The following is a 23,117-nucleotide window of genomic DNA, read 5'->3' on the forward strand; positions in this document are numbered from 1 at the left end:
TGAAATTGTTGGTGTTTGGAGTGTTAATCTGGTAATAATGTGCTTTTAGTTTCTGTCTGCAGTTTATAAAAAGATGTAATTGACCTATCTATCACAGCCACAGTCTCACTCTGACTATCTCTATGGGGTCAGGCTGTGATCCCGTGGAAGCCCAAGTCAATCTAGTGTCATATTACGCAGTTTTGCCCATGGCCATGACGTCCTGCCCCCTCTCATGTGCCAAGTCCACCCTCGTGTGACCTTGCACTGAGCTTTTTCAGCATGGTATGCTAACAGGCTACTAACTGGACAAAGTGCTGCTGTGAATAATTTTCTTCATTAGAAGTGTGTGAACAGCAGCACTAGCAGAGATGAACTGTTCTGACAGTCGGAATGAGAACAGGACCAGTGCAGCCAGCAGTTAAGAGTGACTTAGGCTCTGTATGACACCAGCCTGGAGGACAGTTTGACCCTCTTGGATTTCCTAATATCCGTTTTTGTTGGTTTAGACTGGGGAAGGAGGTAGAAGGCGTGTTTTGTTTTTTTTTTTTTTTCTTTTTAATTTATTTTTTAACCTTAAGCAGACTTCCTTGAAATATGTGGTCTCATAGTGATTGCATAAATTATTCCAAATTTTAAGATTAAGTAAGTATACCTTATTTAGATGTAGCTGTCATTGGAATCTTACAGGTAAATGAATTCAGCAATATTACGTAAAAAATCAATCTGGGTAATAACTGCATTAAGACCCTGGAGACAGATTTCAGATGTGTTCCCCACAGTCTTGCTGCACGTCAGCGACTTTTTCTGACTGTTGGTCTCTGTAGGACACTTCTGCTTCTTTGTGGTACTAACTTTGACTCTGTAGCTTCTACAGGCATGTATTCTATCCACTTCTGTATATTCTGGAGAGTATGCTGAGCAAATAGATCTTTTTTTTTTTGTTTGTTTCTTAGTGTCTAAATTGGTAGCTTTGCCACTGGTTTAAAAGAAAAAGTGTCATCTTGTTATTCTGGTTTCAAACAATGTTAAGGCAAAATGCAAGTAACTTTTCATTGAGAATATCTGAAAGGAGTATATGATTATCAAGCACCTAAAAATATATATATGTGTGTACACACACACACACACATATATATATATATATATATAAAAATTAAGCCACACTTTTATTTGGACTAAATTGGAGAGGTCTCTCTCCCTTTAACTCCTTTTCAATTTTGGATTTAATCCTTATCTTAGTGAGTATAGCAGATTTTTTTTTTTCAAATGAGAAAACTGTAACCCTCTGTCTGATATGAAAGTTTCCTGAAAGTTTACCTTACCTGTCTTCAAATCCTGTTACGACGACAATTTCTAGAAATGCTTTGCTTGCTCTGTAGAAAAGTACGTTGCTCCGTTGTAAAGGTATTTCCTTGAAGTTTTAATCTCTAGGTACTCCCGATTTCTATTACTGTGAGATTTGAATATTTGAAGTCACTAAAGATCAAGTAGGAATTAATGAAGAAAGGACTAATTGTTCTAAAGAACTAAAATCCTAGTCAGGACAGAAAAATGAAACCACACCAAAACCATATTTGTAAACGCTACTACCGCAGTACTAAAAGAAATATGCTTGAATAATCAATTTGACGTGAATATATTGATACAACATTCATCTCAAATACGTGGTGAAAGGAATTGGTAGCATACTTAAATCAAGATGCCAAAAGTAAGATGATAATGAGATGGGTTGTATGGCTGGAGGAGTGGCAGTTTATCTTAAAGAACTTATGAAAAGAAATAAGTTAACTGTCATAGATGTTCCATGAAATACATATGAATTGAAATCCTTTGGCTGGTTTGAGAGCGTGTACTATTATTAGGGCAATATTACTCAAGTGAGACGATGATGGGAGTGGTTGTTGTTGAAATGGGCTGTGAAGGCAGAGAACTTTGTAATAAGGGACACTTATGAGGGTATCCTTTGGCCCCGATAATCGGCATGACAGATAAGTGTTGCTGACAGGTTCTTGGAGCACCTACTCAATGAATGCATCTAAAAGTAGTACCTATTGATTTATTCTTGAGCAATGCAAATATAACTTCTTAGAACTAGTGGTTGCAGCATGCTCAAATCCTGCAACTTCTAGAAGCATAGAAGAATCTTTACACATATTAATCCTTTCTTCAGAAAATTCATTAGTGATGCATTTAAAAGGGGGATCTACCTAACAATCAAAAACATGCTTAAGAAACAAAAAGAAAGACCAAAAATTATAAAATAACATTAATGAAGTGTGTTTAAAGATTGATAGTGTGTATATCACTGATTTTGTGATATACATTGATAAATGCATATCACTGCAAATAAAGACTCTAGAAGGACTCTATGAAGGCTGAAGAAAATATTTAAACAGCAGAATAAAGCAGATTAGCAGCAGGAAAAAACAGTTTAGCTTTCACCTAGTGAGAACAGAAAAAAGTCTGTCAAATCCTGCTGATTTTGCAGAACAATTTAAAATAAAACCCTAGAAACTGATATTAATGGTTTTAAATAAGTCAGATTTTGTTTCAGAGTCCATGAGATCAATAGGTGATGAAAGCATGTTAAGAACATTTGAAGGTCATGAGGTATAGATGGTCTGTTTTTACAACAGAGTCTGTGAGGGTTACCGGCACTGATCCGTCTGGGAAAGGAGGGGAAATAGAAAATAAAGTTAATTGATACGTAAAATGCAAGAGTGTCTGATAAAACCCATTTTGCATAGATTTTGCTGAAAACTTTTTGAATTACATATGTTTTTGTTTGCTTTTGTTTTGTCTTTCAGCTTGTGATGAATGGAAGATTTTACCAAAACCTAATCTGCATCGAGATGTCAACAGATTTGGTCACACTGCTGTTGTCAGTAATGGGTAAATGAAGTATCTTTTAAATTTTCCTGGCTGTTTTTCTGAACAAAAAAACTGGCAGAAATTCTCCCTATATGAAGTATGGTCAATGGCATAATCTGATGTAATTTATTAACATGAAAAGTAGTGCTCATTAGGGACTTTACTTGTCTTAGGTAAACAGTACAGCTAACTGTCAATCCGACATGCTGTGGAATCTGTTCAATGGCATTTTATATGAACCTTCTAGTGCACTGAGGTGTTTCCTCAGTATTGTGAACTACAGTGATTTTTGAAATTCAGTACCAACTACAATCCTCGCTTAGATGTGACAGGAGAAATCTTTTTCTCTTTGCAGCATGCTATAATTCCTTGTTCTTCTACAATCATAAAATCAAAAACATGTAACTAAAATTTGCTTGGAAAAAGCAAGATTTTGATGATACTGATACAGTTATCATCATTAATGACTTGCAGGAAAAAAAGCCTGCCAGCATCTAGACTATATTAAGTATATTGCTTGTCCTCTAGAAAATGTAGCATATTTTCATGTCATTTGTTGAGTAGAGGAGCTCAGAAAAGCTTCATCATCTAGAAACAGGAGATGGAGTGGATCTGGCGTTTTCTGGAGTTGATGGCTGAACTCTCTGCTTCCTCCACCCCAGCCCCCAATGATGGAACCATAGGACAAACATATCACTTTTTTTTTTTTGGTGGAAAAGTTGTAGAAAACTGTAGTCAGGTTTAAAGAAATTTCAACTGTCTGCTTGTTAACTATTGCTGGTTGCCAAATGGCCTAATGATGTGACAGTTGCAGTACTATAGATATTGTACTACTGATTGTTCCTCTTCTATGCTATTCATCATGCTAATAAACTCAGTATTTAAGTATATGTGAGCAACTTACAAATCCTCTACATATGAATATTGTATAGGTCAGAAATAATGAAGTTGATAGTCAAACTCTTATTTGCAGTATTACGTGATTTTAACAAAAAAAAGCAGTAAGTTGTAATTGTACAGAGACCACTTGAAAATTAATGAACAGATTCATTAAGAGAAAATGGCTTGGAAGTAATGAATTCAGCAACTGGTAGTCTTTCATTCTGATTTGTGTTGTTTTAAGACACCTAAGCTATGTCTGATACTTTGATCATTTTCAGTACATTAGATTCAAGGTGAAAATGCCTTTTTTTTTTTTCCCCTGAACTTAATGGTATTTTTAGTAGGGTTTTATGTACAAAGAAAGTGTAATACAAGATACTCTCCAAAGATTTTTGCTGTTGGTAACTGTATGATTAATTCTGTTTTAAGAGTATACGATGTAACATTTGTATACAAGTTCTTTATTATTGTCTTTTATCTGAGGCTGTTCTTATTTTTAAATGAGAAAAGTAAGATCTCAAGTCTAGTCTTCTGGTTCTGATGTCAGCAGCTATTGCACCGGAAATGTTACTGTAAAGAAATATCCATCTGCCAATTATTACTGTCTGTCTTTGAAATCTTCTTGAAGAAAAATGTTCTCATTTCCTGCAGCCCATTATTTCACACTCTGTTCTCATTATCTAACTCCAAAAATGAGTAGTTTCCTCCATAGCTGCTCCTTCTTCTCTCCAGACATTTGGTATATGTCACTCACTAATACATACAGCACAGTGCACTTTGAGCAATTTTTTTGTTAGTCTAAACTTCCATGGAGAAATAAATTGAAAAACTTATCAATCTTTATAATAAAATCACTGTCAGAGTTTTTATTAGAGAGAGGTGAAGAATGCTTTTTATAGTATTATGTATTATATTTTTACTGTATATCAAGAGAGATAAGAAATCAAGAAAATGTTATCTATAGCTACAATAACAGTTATATTTTCTTGCTTTTTCCTAATAGGTCTATGTATATATTTGGGGGTTTTTCGAGTGTTCTTTTGAATGACATCCTTGTGTACAAGCCTCCAAACTGTGAAGCATTCAGAGATGAAGAGCTGTGTAAAAATGCTCGTCCAGGGATAAGGTGTCTGTGGAACAAGAAACATTGTGAATCTTGGGAATCTGGACATGTTAATAATATCCTTAGAGCAAAATGTCCTAAGAAAACAGGTAAGTGAATTTTAGTCTTACAGTGTCAGATTTGCAATGTGATGCAGGAGATTGGGGGGAAAAAACCCAAATGACCCCTCAGGAATCAACCAAGTGGAATCAGGGATTGGACTGTTAAGACTGTTCCTCTCTGAGAATACCCAATGCAAGAGATTTATGAATTTTTAAAATCATTCAATTCTGGATTTTTTTTTTTTTAATTTTAAATACAGTGAAGTAGGTGCAAAACAGCACAAGTTTAAGGTGTTAAGGGATACAAAACTTAAGAGGATTCAAAGAGAAGAATTTACTTCATTGGGAGCTAAAGCATAAAATGACTTTAGATTGGATTTGGCTCAGTGTGTTTGAAGCATTTATAAAAGGGTGGGCTTTGAAATATTGTAACTGAAGAGGAAAACCTCTTTCTCCACCTTTCTCTTGTTTCAGGATACACACACACACGTACATACATATATATAAGCCTTCATATGTTTGTGTGTTTCTAACATCCATCTTAGATTTTTTTTTTATTTATTTACTACTTTTACCACTGCCTTCTTGCATAGCAAGAAACCTGCATCTGAAGAGAATCTTCTGTGTTAAACTAAAGGAGTGAAGAATGAATAGTTTAAGAAACTTTCTGATACTCTTATGTACTGTGGTAAGAGAGCTTGCATGCTGCAAATCAGTGAATATTCCTTTAGTTGATATGAGACTTATGAACCTTCAAATATAGTTGTTACTAAAGGAATTTTTAAAGAAGTAAATCTTATTAACTGAATAGAATTAATTTCCTACAGTAACTTAAACCTTTATGAATGGCTGGAGTTCAAATGAAGGATGTAACAGAAAATGCTCTAAGCAAGTGTTTAAAATGTGGTATTACTCTCCTTCTGTAGGGTGTTTCTTTTTGACTTTCATTTGTATTACAGCTGCTGCAGATGACAGATGTTACCGATACGCAGACTGTGCGAGCTGTACTGCCAATACAAATGGGTGCCAGTGGTGTGATGACAAGAAGTGCATTTCAGCAAATAGTAACTGTAGCATGGTGAGTCTTTTCAAATCTATGAGCATATTTATTAATACTGTTTCTTTTCTAGCTAAACCAGAGGCCTGTTGCAGCAAATGAAAGGGACACCCTACTAATAGTAGCTTGTTTTGAACACAAACATAAACATGTTTGCCTGACTTTTGCAGTAAAAGTGTTGCAGAGGGCAGATTTGGTCTGCAGCAAAGATTCCAGGGAAAAAAAATTAATGTATTCCTTAGGATTGTGTTAGCCTGCTGTATATCTCCCAGGACAAATACCATTGTCTCCTAATTAATGACATCTGGAATGTTCCAGAGTCATTATCAACTTGGGTTTTGTGCATATGCAGTGTACAGTATGCAGGCAGAAACCGTGGAATCCTGTGAAGGGTGACTGTTCATTTTATTCCCTTTCAAACAGGACCAGGTCAGTCTTGTTGGTCTTGATATTTTGATTGTTGATCATCATATAAATGTTTTTCCTTTAAGTCATGGAGTTACTTATCATCTCATTAAAGGAATATGAGCCTCTGTCACCATGAGATTAACTGGCTTGTGATGATTTGGTAAGATTGTTCTGATTGTTGTAAATACAAGCAATAAGAACATGTGGATTCATAAAAGTTTATATTTTTCTATTTTTAATATTGCTTAGTGCCATGTTTTATACTTTATGTTGTTGTCCACCAGCTGCTGCATCTCTTTCCTGTTCATTTGATTTTTGACATAATAGTGTTGTAGCTTTATAAATTTTACCTCCTTACATTTTTCAGCTAGCTCCAGACACCTGGCTGTACTTGAGTTCAAAATCCTTTCTTTATACATTTCCATTAGTAAAAGTAACTTGCTCTCTGGTTTGAACCTGATGCAAATCAGTCTTCTTCTCTAGACAGACAAATTAAGGTGTGAGATGGATTGACTCTGACTCAAATCTTACCCATTCAGAGTGAGCACAGCCAGCTCTAATCACTGGCATTTGTAGCTAGTCACTATTAATAAAAGCAATGCAGACACCAATTCATCAGCAGCCATGTTATAAGTCTGTCAGAGGGATTTCACATTCCAGGCACTAATGGTTAGTTTCCTTTGTGATCTTCAAGGGCTCTTCTTTTCCTAACACATTGTACTATATTAGGTGCCAATTTTCTAACTGTGGTTTCCAACTCTTAAGCAAGGAACAGTTGCTAAGGAGCATCTTCATCCCTAATAAATGTGGAGCACTGGGTATTTTAGCACAAGCTTCTCAGTTCAGTATCCTTCTGTGACAACCTTTCATAACCAAGATTGTCAGCTTAATTAGCAACTGATGCACCAGTCTTCTCTGTATCATTTCCTGTCTTTTATTCAGGGTTTGAAGTGGATTGCAAAGGCTGCTAGTGGAGTTACTAAAGAATGGGACAGTGAATATTCATCGAAATTATTTCTGAAAAGAGTTACTATCCTAAGTTGAAGGTGGCTATTGCAAAATAGTGTATTGGCTGGGAGATGATGGAGGCAGAATTTTGTAGCTATTGACATAAACCCACCAAAATAGCGTTAACAGAATGGCACCATGTGGGGAAATGGAACGGATCAGGCTGATTATCCATTTTCATAGACTGCTACTTCTGGACTAGGCCCACAAAATGAAAATGTTGTGATAGTACTGTGATGGTAATGTGGGATAACAAGCCGTAGACTCAAAAACATCCCAAGGAGAAAGCCCCATTTCTGCAGCTGTACAAAGGCCTTGATTTATGACTTAAATCATAGAACATCCAGATGAGACAGACAATAATGTTTTAGAATCTGTTGCTTTTGTTTCATGGAAACTGGCCAGCATACTACAGATATGTTGGCAATCAGTTTGGCATCGGCCTCATGGTCCTGGATATTTGCAAAGCAGTGACTGTTCTGCTGATTGGAAGGGTTGTAAAATATGGAAATTTCCCTGAAATAACTCTGTTTGGACAGATGGACTTCATAAGTAGTACTAATGTGTTGATGATACACATATACCTGTGTATGCTCACCATCTGATATGGGTCAGCACATTAACAGGACACTATTCCTCTACTGTGCAGACTCATGGATCATCAAGATATATATCATACTCATATCTGATGTAATTGCAAGTAGAGGCTTGTAATGCCAGGTCATTCTGGGGGTCTGGCTCCTTTCAGCACTAGCAAGCTGATTCTTCTCACATAAACACTCACATAAGTGGGATACTTCTGCATACTATGATTTAAGTTGACCCCATCATACCTGATGCAGACGTTGAGGGGCAAATGCTTCTGCTGTATTGCCCAACTAGGAAACAGTTTGCTTAAAATATGTGGAGTGGTTCAAGATGGTAATGAAATTTGGCTTGTGAGTAGATTGAACAGCATGCTAGCAGTAGTGCCTCATTGTCTGTTTTCTACCATTAAATATATTTGGAGATTTTGACTGTTATAAGGATTTTGAAGGTTGCCTTGAGAAGTTACACCATTGAAATTCCCCAGACTGCTTACAGTGGTTTTACATAATACACTGAGGTTATTACATAATAAAATGTAATGCTTATCTATAAAATAAAAAAAAAATCATTTTTATCTTTGAGATTTATGGATGCTAAAAATAGTAAGATCACCTACTCTACCTTTTCAAAAATGTGCAAAAACAGGTACTTGTTTGCCATAGCAGCAAAAGCAACTATAATACTGTCATTAATACTGTCCTATGCCAAGTACAGACTTCATGAAATGTGGCATACTAGTATCTGTACAACTTCTTCTTTCAAGCTCTTTCATAAGCCTCTTGCATCTAGTCCAGGGCTGTTTTCAGTTTTGAAACACAGAATGTTGTTTAAGACTTTGTCGCAAAGAAGGAAATGATGTCATTGTACCTATTCTTTTTTTCCCACACATTGGATGTCTGCATCAAAGATGGAAATTTAAACATGCATATTTTGATTGACTTGTGAAACCTAACAGTGTTGCATATGTGTCCCTCTAAGCACTACATATTGCTCTTCCTTCTAAAATTGTGAGAAACAGCTTTTTGTCATGTTCATATCTGCCTTTTTTCCTTAGCTGCTCTGTCTCGCACCTTCCTTCCTTTTGCTTTTTCAGAAAAAGTTCTGCATCCTGTTTGTGGTATTTTTCTGACTTTTGTGGAGTATATTGACTTTTACTAGCAGTTCACTGCCCTTAAGTCTATTACACTGATCTTGCACTTTGACACTTTCATTAGTTCTCTATAATATCCTAAGCGTCCTCCTGGTCCTACTGCTTCTCATGCATGTTGCCTGTTTCTTGATAGAGGAAAACCACCAGATCTGCTTAATATGTTTATGAAACTGTATTCACTTTGTACATCTGCACATAAAAATCTTTATCTCATGTCCTGTGAGAATGATATTCACTTGCTGATTGTGTTGTTCAGAAAATTGACTATATTTATATTTAGTGATGGAAATATTCCCAGGAAAAGCTGTTAAATTTACAATTTTACCTTCCAGTTTTTACCAAAAAATTAAAAGGTTTTAGGGGAGAGATTTAATTTAATTGCCACACCTTTACAAGGTGTCATTTTTCTTGAAGTATTACCGTGGAAGAGTAATCAAAGAATTGGCCTGTTCCTCTGGGAGGAGCCATCCTATGAAAGCAAAACCTTTTTGTACCTTGTGACAAATAAAATAGTAAATGACTGAAGAGGGCTGACCAGTTGCAACAAAAGGCAAAGTTTCCTTTACCGAGGAAGACCAAAGAGAGCCTGAATTTTAGAGTAAAAAAGTTTATCAGTTGTTTTTTTGCTCTTCAGAAATGGAGCAAAATGTTGGTTGATAAAGTGACAGAGAGCGTTAATGTATTGAGAGTAATTATTTCTAAAGATGGCAAAATATCAAGTCCACATCATGGTCATAAAGCTGTTTTATTTTTGCAGGTACCTGTAGGCACATTCAAAAAGTGTGATCGCATTGAAACCCTCAAAGTACTGGAAAGTCTCCTGCTTCCAGCCTTCTTTAAGCAATGTGCTTGAGGAGGAGGAGGGTGAGCTGGGTTTGGATATATACCATGCCACTTACATTTGTGATTGGCTCAAGTACTGATAGACTTATAGGCTGAAAAATATTTTTGTGCAAATGTAGGTTATTACTGGACAATATATTGGCTTCTTTTTGATATTTAAAATGTGAAAGAATTTTGAAGGTTTTCCCTTCTCTGTTTTTTTTTACCATTTATTTTTTTTTTTTCAACCCTCTTCTCTTATTTTCTCCCTCAACTCACCCTGTTCCTTGGGAAACAATGGAAAATGCTTGCACTAATTATCAAGACATGTTGGTTTTGATTCTTTATATCGAAATAACTCTTCCCGTTTCATGGTTCCACACCTAACTCCACTTCAGATCTAAACAGCAGTCCTGAAAGGCGCGCTTCAGCAATTAGCAAGAAATGGCTTCCTTCTCCCCTTTCATTGCCTTACAGTAAAAAATCGTCTACAGTAAAAATTGAAGTAATCACTGCAGATAGGGTAGCTGTAATAATATGCTCCACTGGTTGTCTACAATGATGGCCTATAATCCTTCAGTTTATAGAAATGTTAACTGCCCACACTAAAAGTCTGCAAATAAAGTAACTTATTCCCATATTACTTAAGGAAAGTATTTTGAAGGCTTGAAATGGAGCAGTAATATAATACTAAACTTTACTTGAAAAATGTTGATTGAGAGAAAATGTTTTCTTTTCAAAACCAAAGAAGTTCTTGGAAAAAAAAAATTGAAAAAACCCACTTTCCTTATAAAATTGCAGCTCTTACTCTGGATCTTCACATTAAGCTTGTTAAAATACCTACTCTTTTACTGTAACAAACAGCAGGCATATGGGAGGGCAGAATAAATTGAGAACACTTAATCAATTGGGATCAAGAACACCAGGCAATAGCACATGAATGTAATACTGTATTGGTCAGAATATGGTCTCTGATGTGTCTTTTCAAGTGAAGTGCATGTGATTTTCTTGTTTGGAGAGACTGTGATGGGAAGAGGCACAGCTGAAGTATTCCTGCATCCAGCCTGTATTGTATTTTTAAAAGCCTCAGTGCTTTCAAAAGCAACAAGGGGGACGTGTTCCTACGAGGGGAATGTGTTCCTTCTGTAACTGTGATCAACCACGCCTTTACCTCCACTAGCAGTCTCTGAATTTCTTATGTGTTGGTCTCCTCACATGTAATATGTATGATAAAGCCCCAGCTGACGTTAAGTAACCTAAATACAGCCCAAATTGGTATGTGATTTAAAAGTATTTCATATCTGAGTGTGGCAACATAAACTAAATGTTGTAGAACCCATGAAGGTATGATAAAGAGCATCTTCCTGAGAGATATAGGGGACTAAAGGATGCTTCAACAGTCCTCCACTGTTAAATATTTTTACACAGTGCCTTAACAGAAGAATCATTGTCTTTGTAATGCTTGCACTGCTTCCAGAAAGTTAACATCCTCTTTTGTGATGGGAGACCTTGGATGTTACACTAATACCAATAATAATAATAATCATAGCAGTCAGCCTACATTTGAGGAATTCAAAGAATAGTCAAGCAGGAAATGTATGAAGTGGTAGAAGGAATTACAAATAGAATCAAATTTATCTTTGAGGAAAAAAAGAAAATTTAAGACTAAGGAGTACCCAGTGGTAAGATATGGGAGTACCTTCAGAGAAATACTAGCAAATCTCTTAGATTAATAATTTGCAGATAGACTAGGCAAACTAGACAAGATTATACTGTTAACCTGAAAAATCCAGGGGGAGGAGAGAGGTACGTTATTTAATAACAATTTCAGAAATTCTAAGATAAACTATGGTAATATTTTCATTCTACAGTGCATATTCAGAAGATCACTGCAGTTCATAAGTCGATCTATATACCACTATATCAAGATCAGTACTGAAAAAAATCTAAGTAAATCAGACATAAGTGAGAAGCTTTATACATAACATGATTTACTCATACTTTGGTGTGTAAACATTATAAATATCCTACAGCAATATAGAACTTCAGTAACAGATGGGCTGTCATATTTCTGAATTTCATTTGGTTTGGTAGCTTAAGTTATAACCTTAATATTGTGTTAATATGAATTACCTATTGGATTCACATCTACATTGAACTAATGAGATTTTCAGGCAAGCAATGTTTAAATTGGATTTAAGGGAAATAAGTGCTGGGAATAAGGGAATACAACAGAGAACGTTATTGCAGAATAGTCACTAGTACTTTGAATTTTATTTTAAACATTAAATAACCAGCGCACAACAAGCTTCATGATTAGAAAGTAATAGAACAAATAACGTGGTTTAGTTGGAAAATTGTAATCTGTATATAATATCACTAAAGAGTACATAATTTTCGAAAACGATCTGTATACTTAAGGATTTTGACTATGTCATCATGAGGTGTTAAAAAGTGAGTATTAGTTCAGGTATTGTAAATGAGCAGATGGTGGTTACTTGTGCTCTAAAATTCACTTTAAAGCATCTCTCAAGCCGTTTTGTGAATATGCTTCATGACTGAGTGAAACTAAATGTGAGTTTCTACTAAAGTTTTTTTTGTGCTTTACTGTTCGTATGTATTTATTGGCCTAGATAGACATTCTGTTATGCTATGGCATTGCCTTTGGCTCTGTTTCATACTGTGATGTAGATGCCTTCTCCTAGAACTGCTTCTCTGGTTCTTTTTGCTTTTTAGTAGCTGTTCTTACAGACCAGAAAAATAGAGTACCTTTTTATAATAAGCTCACTGATGGGCATCTCATCCAATAAAGGCAACAAACTCATCCCTAAACAGCAGTGTTCTTCAGCAGGAATGAAGCTGGTCCTGTGTGAGAGTGAAAATTCATTTTGACAATTGCATTGTTTCAGGACTTTAAAAAAAAAAAAAAAAAAAAAAGCTGGTTGTCTTCCCTCCTGACTGCAGTAGGTTGATACCCTGTCACTGTCATCATCCCAGTACCAACAACTGTGTAACTTACTGTCATATTGCCCCTTTAGATGTGCTTCATCGTACACCAGGAGAATATTAGAAAGGAAAGCAACCAAAATTGTTATGTAAACCATACATTTACTATCTAAGGGCAATCCATTTTTGCTACTATGCATGAATTAATCTTCTGTGTTAGAGAGAGACAAGAGTTGTTAGGGTTGGACAAGATGACCTCCAGAGGTCCCTTCCAACCTCAGCTATTCTGTGGTTCTGTGAGTAAAAAGCGGTCTTGAATTAGGACTTATTTTTAATTATTACCTTGAAATTAAGTTAGTAAAGACAGCTTTATGGATAAGCTGATGAATTGGATGAGGATTTTGGGCAGTTTATTAAATAAGATATCAATATTATGTCCTAATTAAAAGTACTATGCAGAGGGAAAAGAAGATTTGTGTTCAAAATGCCTAACTTTGAAAGGAAGGCCTCAGTTTTCACCAAACCCAAGTAAAAATTCCTTCTGTGTTTACTCCTTTTCTTGTTTACTAAGATACCGAAGGAGTAATATTATTTCTGGTTTTATGTCACTGTTTGACAAAATGGTTTCGTGTAGATTCTGTAAATTTTATGCTGGCTATGTTGCATACAGGTTTGCAGTTAAATCTGTAAAAAAGCATGATTGAAACTTTTGACAAATCACTCTTGTGTTTTGTGACTATGGGTCTATGGCTCCTATTTTTGTTTCATTTAATCCAGATAAAACAAAGCAAAGCATATTCTTGCACGTTCAGTCAATGATGTGTAAATTACTTTACGCCTCTATCTTGTGCCATTTTTTATTTTCTGTTTGATTATTTTGCTTGCTTTAACTTGCATAAGATGAAAGAATTTAGTGAGAGCATATCCCTTAACTATCTAAGAAATAGAGATTTAGTTTAGTTATTTAAGCTCTTCTTGGGCTCTGTACAGGGAAGTGACATTTTCAAAGTACTGTTTGACCCACTCAAAGTTAGTGGTGTAGGACAGGTGGGGTGATTGGTGCTCTACAGATGCATTTGTGTACTCTCTGCAACTAATAAGGGGATCTAGACAAAGAGCTTAAATTCAGCTTTTTTCTTGGAGGGATCGACCTGCTGTGTATTTCAGTTTTGACTTCTGGTTTGTTGATATTTTGACATATGTTTGAGATGCTCTTTTGTCTGTTTTACAGTCAGTTAAAAACTACACCAAATGTCATGTGAGGAATGAGCAGATCTGCAATAAGCTGACCAGCTGCAAAAGCTGCTCACTACACCTGAACTGCCAGTGGGACCAGCGGCAGCAGGAGTGCCAGGCACTACCTGGTAAGGGCTGTGGGGCGGCGATGCTGCTTTTTATGGTTGATTTCAAAACCGAGTACATCTCCTCTGTTGTTGCCAAAGAATATTTGTTCATGGAATAGTCCTGGATTCTTTTTACTCATGCTGACCCTGCCTGCCTGTGGCTGTACAGGTGAACACAGATGTAATTACATCACTGATTGGTATATCAAGGCTACCTTTAACCTTGTTAGGAGAGATAATAATTAAAGGCATAATGGCATATACCTCTCTCTGCACAAGCCAGTGATAAGTTCTAGCCTGTGGGGGTCACTGAGTACAGAGCTGGATTGCATACTGAGTCCTTTACTGTTACGTATTCACTGACACTGTTACTTTTGCTAGCTGGGGTTTTATCTTATAAATTATACTTCAATTATACTTCAGTTTTCCTGTGTAGATAGGGCCTAAAATCTAGTTTCTTGATTATCTAAAAGCAGTGAATATTAAAGTGCTAATATAAAATATTCTCAGAAGGTGACTGTTAACATTCTGAAATAATATTTACTCTGTAATTCATATTCATAGCTACATATATGCACTTAGATATCAGAACCTTTTCCATTTGATCTTTATGTCCATATGAAAGTAATGAACTCACGTTTTTTCACAGATTATTCATTAAATAACTTTAATCAATTTATTCTGTGCAGTTTAAAACTGCATTTGTAAAGATTAACTATAACAGTTGCTCTGAATTACTTATCTTTTAATAGTGATCTGAATCTGAGTAATGCTGAATACGTTGAAGAGGAAATATTTTCTAAGATGACATCTGAATTTCCTGTCACTCTGCAGTTGTATTTAGGCAAATCTAAATGCAAAGATAGGATGATAAAGCAAACATAGGGTAAAGTTGTGATCTCTTAGTTCTAGGACAATTTTCTTCAGATTTTGAAATTTACATAACATTTAGGTAAAGTGATTGCTTAAAGCACTATTAATTATGTACATAACCTAATCTTTAATATTAAATTGTTCTCTAATCTGAATACAGGGAAGAAATAGTGTTATAATGATATTGTTATGCTGAAACTTAGCGTATACCTTACAAATATTTTATAAACTGTTAAAAATTTCCTTTGATAAAAATACACTATTCAATATGATACTACTTGGTGTTTTAGAACTTGTGACGTGAAAAGGGAAATTACATGTGGGATGTATTTTGAATTATGATGTCAGGAAGATAAAATTCAGACACCCTTAGATTTTTTTAAAGTTTGTTCAAATCAGCATTAATGGTGTGCTTTTTACACTAGCTCATCTGTGTGGGGAAGGATGGAGTCATATTGGAGATGCCTGCCTCCGCATAAATTCTAGTCGTGAAAGCTATGACAATGCCAAACTGTATTGCTACAATTTAAGTGGGAATCTTGCCTCATTAACAACCTCAAAAGAAGTGGAATTTGTTCTGGATGAAATACAGAAGTATACACTTCAGGTAACTTGAGTAACTGTAATTGATGCTTATGTGAATTAAATTTGCTTTGAGAAATCTATTTTAGGGACTCGTCCAAAGAGAGGAAAGTTTATGCCTTCAAAGAAGTATAGCATGGTGCTAAAGACTGATATAAGCGGTGTGTAGGATATGTTTAAAGCTAATGACACAGCAGTTCCCAAGTGTTTCTCCTTAAAAGATTTAACTGCTACAGGTTACTGTTTACTTTCAAGATGTGACTCAAGAGAATGGCTCTAACACTGATCTCGGAAACCCTAGTCTTTTTCAATACACTCTGACAGCAGGAATCAAAACAAGACAAAATAATTTTCACTGTAACAGAGAAAATCCTGACTTTCACATCAGTGTCTATAAAAGTGCTCGCAGGATTGGGTTTGGGTGGTAAGTAGCTAGGCTGCAAACAGTTGAGAACAGGAAGGTACTAAAGATGTATATTTCTCCAGAAAACCCTAGCTCCCTACATAACTGGTATGTGGGATCAAAGGGTCACAGAGAAGCTGTACTGGTATGTGAAGCATGTAGAAATTCCCTGCACAGCAGTACCAGAATGAGCCAGGAGCTAATTAGCTTTCTGTGATAATGGTGGGGGAGGGAGAGGGCTGAAAACTCTTACATGCCTCTGGCAAATACAGGAAGCTGCCATCAGAATATTCCTCAGGAAAGTGATCCTTATTAATTTGTTAACTGTGGGACAAGAGAAGGGAAGCTGAAGATTAATTACCTGTCCATGGGTGGTCAGGTTCAGCTTTTTAGCATTTAAATGTTCAAATGCTGATTGCTGTGTTTAAGCTGTTGGAAAGCCCACCCACATCATTGGTACATGTATATGAAACATATCTACGCTCAAAAGATGTCAAACCCTACGGTGTATGCTCAGACAGGATGTCCTAGCAGAATAAGATTCCATTACAAGCAAATCAGTTCATTTTAGCAAAGGACTTTTTTAAAAGTCTGTATTTTGGTTTGTAGAACATGTAGCATTTCTTCATCTGTATAAAACCCCCAAATTTCAAGTAGCTTAGGATTTTACATTTACAGGAGAATGAAAGATGATTATGATCAATAATTAAAGCTTATATCAAGCTAGTATGTGATTTGCAAAGCTGTTATGTTGCAGATGAACTGAGATGCCTACAAGGGAAACAGCAGTTAAGGATTGCCTTTGTGTTATACTAAGTCTGAAAGCAAGAGTTTGGGGACATATACTGTGAATCAAAATATTCTACATTATCCTTTTTAGTGTTCCATTTCAAGAAGGAGATGTAAAGGTTATGTACTTAAGTTTTTTGTGTTTTTTCCCAATAAATGAAGGACCTGAACAGAGCAAAATTTTTTTTACTAGAAAGACATGTATTTTCTATTACATGCTAATAAAAGAGAGAGAGAAGTAATTCTTTTATGTCAGAAGATGTCCCTCGATATTGTACTTACTGCAGCCTTGAAACACATTCTGTCTGTCCACTGTTTGATATGAGATAGTTGAAAATGTAATTGAAATGAAAATAACAAAATCACAAATGGCAATGATTTCTCTAGTTACTTATTTTGCTGCCTTTTTCTCCTGTTCCATGATTCCTATTAAAATACTGTAGGGGAGGCCTTGAAATCTAATAGTGTGTGATAGAATATTGATATGACTGATATTACCTGACTGGCTTGAGGTGTAGATGAGAAATAGCTTTTTATTTTAGTGTTTGGAAGCTAGATTTTTCTTACATTTCAGAGCTTAGAACAGCTACAAGGTGACATCCTGCTGAGCATATCTTTATTTAAATGAAGTATGTCCTGAGCCAATGTGGTGATGTAAATTTGAGATACCTCACATACAGTTTATGCAACTGTAGACAAATGTATGCACTTTAAAAGTATATCTTGGATTAAATGATCATTTAGTTATCAGAATCTCTAATGAAATCCTACCATGATTCATCCTGGTGTTTTCAGTGGCATTTAGGAAAAAAAAAATATTTTTTTTCATTTGTATCTGTCTGTCCAGTTACATTTATTCTGTGTGAGACAGCCTACATGTCTTATCAGGTGTGACAGAGGCTCTCTGAAACTTCTTGATTTTCTTTTGTCTGCCTTGTTCTCTCAAACTGCAATCATAATGATTTAAGGAGTGAGATTTCATTTTAGATGGCTTGTTTTTGTAACAGGTGGTGGTGTGGAGTTCACAGATGAGTCAGAGCAACTGTAAGGTGAACACTATGCCTTTCATCTGTATTATCTATGGTGGAGTTTGACTTGTGTGGTTAATATCAAAGGCTTTAAAATCTTTTGCCTATGTGAAACAAAACCTTTCAGGATTAGTGTATGTGTCAGCAACATTTGGAAATAAGAATATGGATCTGTTTTTGTCTGCTCTATTTGATAATCTTATACTGAGAAAAGAAAAACAACTTTAGTAACTGTTGTGCATTTTACAAACTGTTAAAATAGTGTCAGGAAATATTACAGCCTGGAAGGATTTAAGAATTCTTTATTGTTCATAGAAACAACGTGGGACTTTGTGGATTGTTTTCTAATACACAAGTCCTTGTTCTAAGATGAATTTAGGACAATTTCTTCATGTTTAGAATAATACAAAACATTGATGCTTTGGAAAGATTCAGAGGGAAGAGGTTGCCATTGTCTCCACACCCTATGCAGATCTCATTGTGTATCAATACTTTCTCTTAATTCCAATACTAAATTGGAAATTAATAGATTACCTTCTTTTAAAGGATAAAGAGATGGTTCATTTGATACTAAAGGGACAAAACAAAGACCTTTGTAGTATGAAGTCATCACACTGTTGAATTTGCAGATGTATTCTAAAACTATCACCAGTAATTAAAGTCTAATTTGTATTTTTCCTTGAAAATAAATTAAATTCTTTAAGAGAATGCAAAAATAAACACGATGGATAGACTGCAGATTCCCGTACTAAAGCAAAAGGACGCTTTATGTTTTTTCTTCTATGCTGTTTTATTGACCTAGTAAGCAGAATTTTATGAAAGGGAAGATTTGGGTTTTTCTGCAAAGTAGATTAAACAGCAATATGAGGTTAATTAATTGTTCCTGCTAGTATTCAAATGTTGTATATTCATTTAAAACTGCAACTAGTTCTCTTGGGATTTTGCTCACAACTGTGGGATTTAACTAAAAATAATAATTTCCTTGTTAGTATGCAATAAATTCTGAGAAGATTTAGTTTTGGTGTAGTAAGCATAAAGAAAGATGAATACAGTTTCAAACAATGTGTTTCATTATATAAACTGTTTGCAACTTTTCCCTTGTCTCACTCTTCTCAGAGCTAAGCGTCCTTTATAAATTACACTTGAGTGTAGGTTGCAGTTAATTAGTGAGCTTTGCATGGCAATGTTATTCCATGGTAGCTCAAAGTATTCTCAGAAGGCTGTATGTTTTTGTGGTTTTATCATATGTTTGGTTCTAGTGAAGCTGACATCTTTTCTGAATTAGTCTCTTCAGTTTCTAGAAGTCCCACTTTACTATTCTGGTTTTGTATGTCTAATAATTTATTTCAGCACTTTGTCTCTGTATTAGAGTTGTTACATTGAATGTCCTTTAGTTCACCTCTAGTTAAACTGTCTTCCTACTTTCAGGCTGTGGGGAGCTCAACTTGCTTTGGATGCCTGTGAAGAGAACCCGAATTTCCAGAAAAATTGTCCCCTACAAAGACCAAAACTTGAGAGTATCTAACCCCAAATCCCACTGGAATACTGGCTATAATATCTGTAGATGGAGATTGGGGAAGTTGTAGTCTTTTCAGTTTGTCAAATTTTACATGTTTGTTTTTTTAAACCAATGACATGACAGCATCATTTGAAAAGAGTAGGAGAAATAAGTGTATTTATGACCTAATGCAGAACTCCTACTACAAGTTACATCTAGATTTCATCATTTGTGTCTAATAGATACTGAGACACTTAAAAATCCTGAAGATTTCTTGCACTGCTTATAATGTGTCATTCACTAGGTAAATATTTATAAAATGTGCAGACATCTAGCATAGTTAGAACTGATGCATAGTTAAAGAATAGAAACCAAGCAATGAGGTGGTAAAAAGAATGGATGGTTTCTCTTCATATATATCTTATTTTCAGTAAGCAGTTTTTTTGTTCATAATGTTGCAGAAAAGAGCCAAACTAACTGCAAGCCCTTCTCAAAATTGAGTGATGTGTAAGTGTGAGGACTAAGGGACCACTGTATCTTCAAAGTTTAATTGTGTGTTTCTTGATAGGGCAACTATTTTCCTAGAAATCAAGAAGTTCAAATGATTCTTGAAAAGTTTGTTGGTTTAGTAGTAGCATATTGTGATGCGCATATTAGAAAATGAGTCAGAAATGTATCATACACTTCCAGGACAATTTAATATCCAAAATGAAAGGAATTTAAATAAAGGTGGGGATAAATTTCTGAAAGAGATACATAATTCCTTAGCAATTTACATAATTAAGAAACAGAGGAGAATTTTGAGCCTCAGTAGTAATTGGCTATTCATTAAAGGTAGACTTGCTCACTTCACTCATCTGCAGATTATTCAGCCCTCATTAAATTAGTGCTGAGGCAGTAGTAGTGCCTGAAAAAATGTGTCATGACTATAAATGATCACATTCACTGTAGATTTCAAAGAAACTTAGTCTGACTTAAATTTTCTAAGTAAACTGTGGATTTAACTTGAAGTGTCAGCTCTCTAGTTAAGGTTACACAATTTTCCTTTCTAACATAGGTCTATAATTACTACTTAAAAGAAAATTAAAATTGGGTGATTTAAAATAAGAAAAGAGCCCATTTTTGAAGTTATTAGAGATCAGTGTTTAATACATTCCTGTAACGGCTAAAAACTTGCCTTATGTTCAATTAAATAAGACTGTAGATGTGAGTACACAATGACATTCTATTGGTATGCATCAATTGGTTGCAATTTTCCTCTTCTGTCATGAAAATAAAGGTCTGTCTAGCAATTTGCCTCAGAATTTAATAATTCCTAAATCTTTTCTAATGACATAAAGGTTGATTTCTCACTTAAAAGGGTTTTTGGCAACTTGTTATCAGTGTTATAAAAGATTGTTCTATAAAACCAGATAAACTGTGACTACGTGCATTTCAAGCCCAAGTATATGGCTTCTAAGATGGGCTGTGAGTTCTAAAAACTGGCCTGGAAGGAGATGAGAAGAGAAGCATATTGTAGAGAATAGTTCTAAATTTTAAGCAGTATAGTGGGATAAAGCTATAGAATGGTTCTCAAGACATATTTGATTGCATTCTCCAGTGCAATGTTAGTAAGGCCCATTACAAGCTTTCCCAAGATGGATTTGGCCACCTACTTTTAACTCTTAATGATTTTAAACGGGAACAAAAATGTTCAATGCTGATGTCCAAAGTAATGATAAATCATTAGTTAAAAAGATAATGGTGTTTAAAAGTGAAAAAATTTAAGGCATAAATAGAAGATCATTTGCTAGATACAGTTGAGAATCTTGGTTAAGAGATTCAAAGTTAAGATTATGGTTCAAAGAAAATGGTTAGTCCTATGTCTATGCAAAGCAGAAGCTTTTCCATTACTTATTAATAGCAGTTGTAACAAGTAATAAGGCTCAAGTATTAGGGAAGTGAAGACATCAAATAAAGAAGTATTTTGCTAGCTAATGTGTAAAAATATGAAGTGTTGTTATTTTAATTACTAAATTTTTCCAACTGTTGTTTTCTTTTGCTTGATTAAAAAAATACTTTATTAAAACAAACATGACAATTAACTTCTGCTAGCTTGAAAATAATTTCAATTGAAATAATTTTAGGTTTTATAATGTCAACAAAGAAGTATGCCGATCTTATTGTTTTTCTTGTTATTGCTTTTCTTGAAAGCTAGAGCATTGCAGAGTGTACTTCGCATTAAGAAATTCTTACACCTTCTCTAGAGACAGCAAACACTCCCTTTTCTATTTCAGAGCAATGAAGGAGGAGGCAGGTCCAATAAAATCTGCTAGGGGGCAAGAGTGGGTCCTGCTGAGCTTAGACAGTGAAGGTCTCCAGTTGACCTTGTTGCGCCTTTATCAGTGAGCACATGATGATCATGCATTTGGCATTAAAGGAAAATTCTAGTAATAGTAGGAACCACATGGATTTGGAGTTGTCATTCACTTCTCTTGCCAGTGGACTGACAACTCCAACTAGTGTGGACTACTTTAAAGCACCCAGGAAAATTGTGACACACACTAGATATTATAATAGTCAGCTTGAAGAATAGCATGGTCAAATCACTTGGAAAAAGCTTCAGTACATTTCCACTCACCTGCTGTCTGGGTCCCTAGTCATAAGCTAAGCAGCCCTGCTGTGGTAAGACAAAGGTGTCTTGAATGAGAATGATTTCCTGAACTAGGTCACGTCATTGTTTCCTGACAAGTTCTTGAATGTGGATGTGTTCACATGTGCATGCATTCACATGTGTGTTGGAGCTTTTCCTCCTTCCTCAAATAGAAAAGGAACTGATTCTGACTGAGGTGCAGGTTTCTCTTCAGCTCTGAATCTAAACAACTTACTAAGTGCCAAGTACAGTGAGGATAGGATAGGTTTCTCGATTGTGGTTTTTGGACATCTTGAAAGTATACATTCATCAAGGCCTTGAAAAAGAAAGAATAAGTCTTCAGAACTCTCTGAGGAGTAACTTTCTTTCCACTTACATGTTGAGCAAAGATCATCTGACCTTCCAATAAAGAAGCTGGTATTCTTGAGAAGAAGAAAATAGACATATTTGGGGTTGATTTCATGTCAGCAATGTTTTTCTGAAGTGAAGATTTGATTTCACCCACCTGGTTTGATGATAACATTTTTTCAAGAGGCCTGGAAACTAGAATCTTACATCAGTGAGTTTCTGGGTACGGAGAACAGGCTGTCTGCTTTCCTTCCTGTCTGATCCTCTTCAGAAACATCTTTGGCAAGATATTCAAAGTAAAGGAATCAGTTTCCTACATTCATTTTGCATTAAATGAAACAACCATAGAGTTCAAGAGAAGGTTGGTCAATTCATTATTTCTTAAGCCTGAAGAAGAAACTGGATTGGCGTTTTCATTCCGGCACCTTTGAAGTCCCTCAGCTGCTTCAAGTACTTTGAGACTCCCAGCTATTATGACTGAACCTTTCATCAGTTTGAGAGATAAGGACTAGATTAATTCTTTTTTTGTGAAGAAATTAGTTTGATAGTCACAGCACATTGGTGGCTGCAGGTGTCAGAGGTGGAACTTCCTGAATTCTCTATTCACTGTTTGTTTTTTCCTATTGGCTTTCATGCAGTGCAGCAGCAGTTATTTTTGCTGATAAGCTGTTCTGGTATCAACACTCAATCTCTGCTATCGCCAGCAGTCTTCAGCTGTAGGCCACCACATCATGGAATTAATG

General features: G+C 35.4%; 1 protein-coding gene across 6 annotated transcripts in view; it reads left to right on the forward strand.

Moving 5' to 3' along the window:
- ATRNL1 (attractin like 1) overlaps window positions 1–23,117 on the forward strand; it is a 574,237-nt gene that overhangs the window by 102,168 nt on the left and 448,952 nt on the right. For all 6 annotated transcript variants that reach the window (XM_074831353.1, XM_074831351.1, XM_074831356.1 and 3 more), the window contains exons 11-15: window positions 2,790–2,874; window positions 4,739–4,947; window positions 5,859–5,977; window positions 14,110–14,242; window positions 15,520–15,701. In XM_074831353.1, coding sequence (XP_074687454.1) covers window positions 2,790–2,874; window positions 4,739–4,947; window positions 5,859–5,977; window positions 14,110–14,242; window positions 15,520–15,701 — 728 coding nt within the window. The remainder of the gene's footprint in view (window positions 1–2,789; window positions 2,875–4,738; window positions 4,948–5,858; window positions 5,978–14,109; window positions 14,243–15,519; window positions 15,702–23,117) is intronic.

Source organism: Strix aluco, chromosome 7 (genome assembly GCF_031877795.1).
Source record: "Strix aluco isolate bStrAlu1 chromosome 7, bStrAlu1.hap1, whole genome shotgun sequence".
NCBI classification, from domain to species: Eukaryota; Metazoa; Chordata; class Aves; order Strigiformes; family Strigidae; genus Strix; species Strix aluco.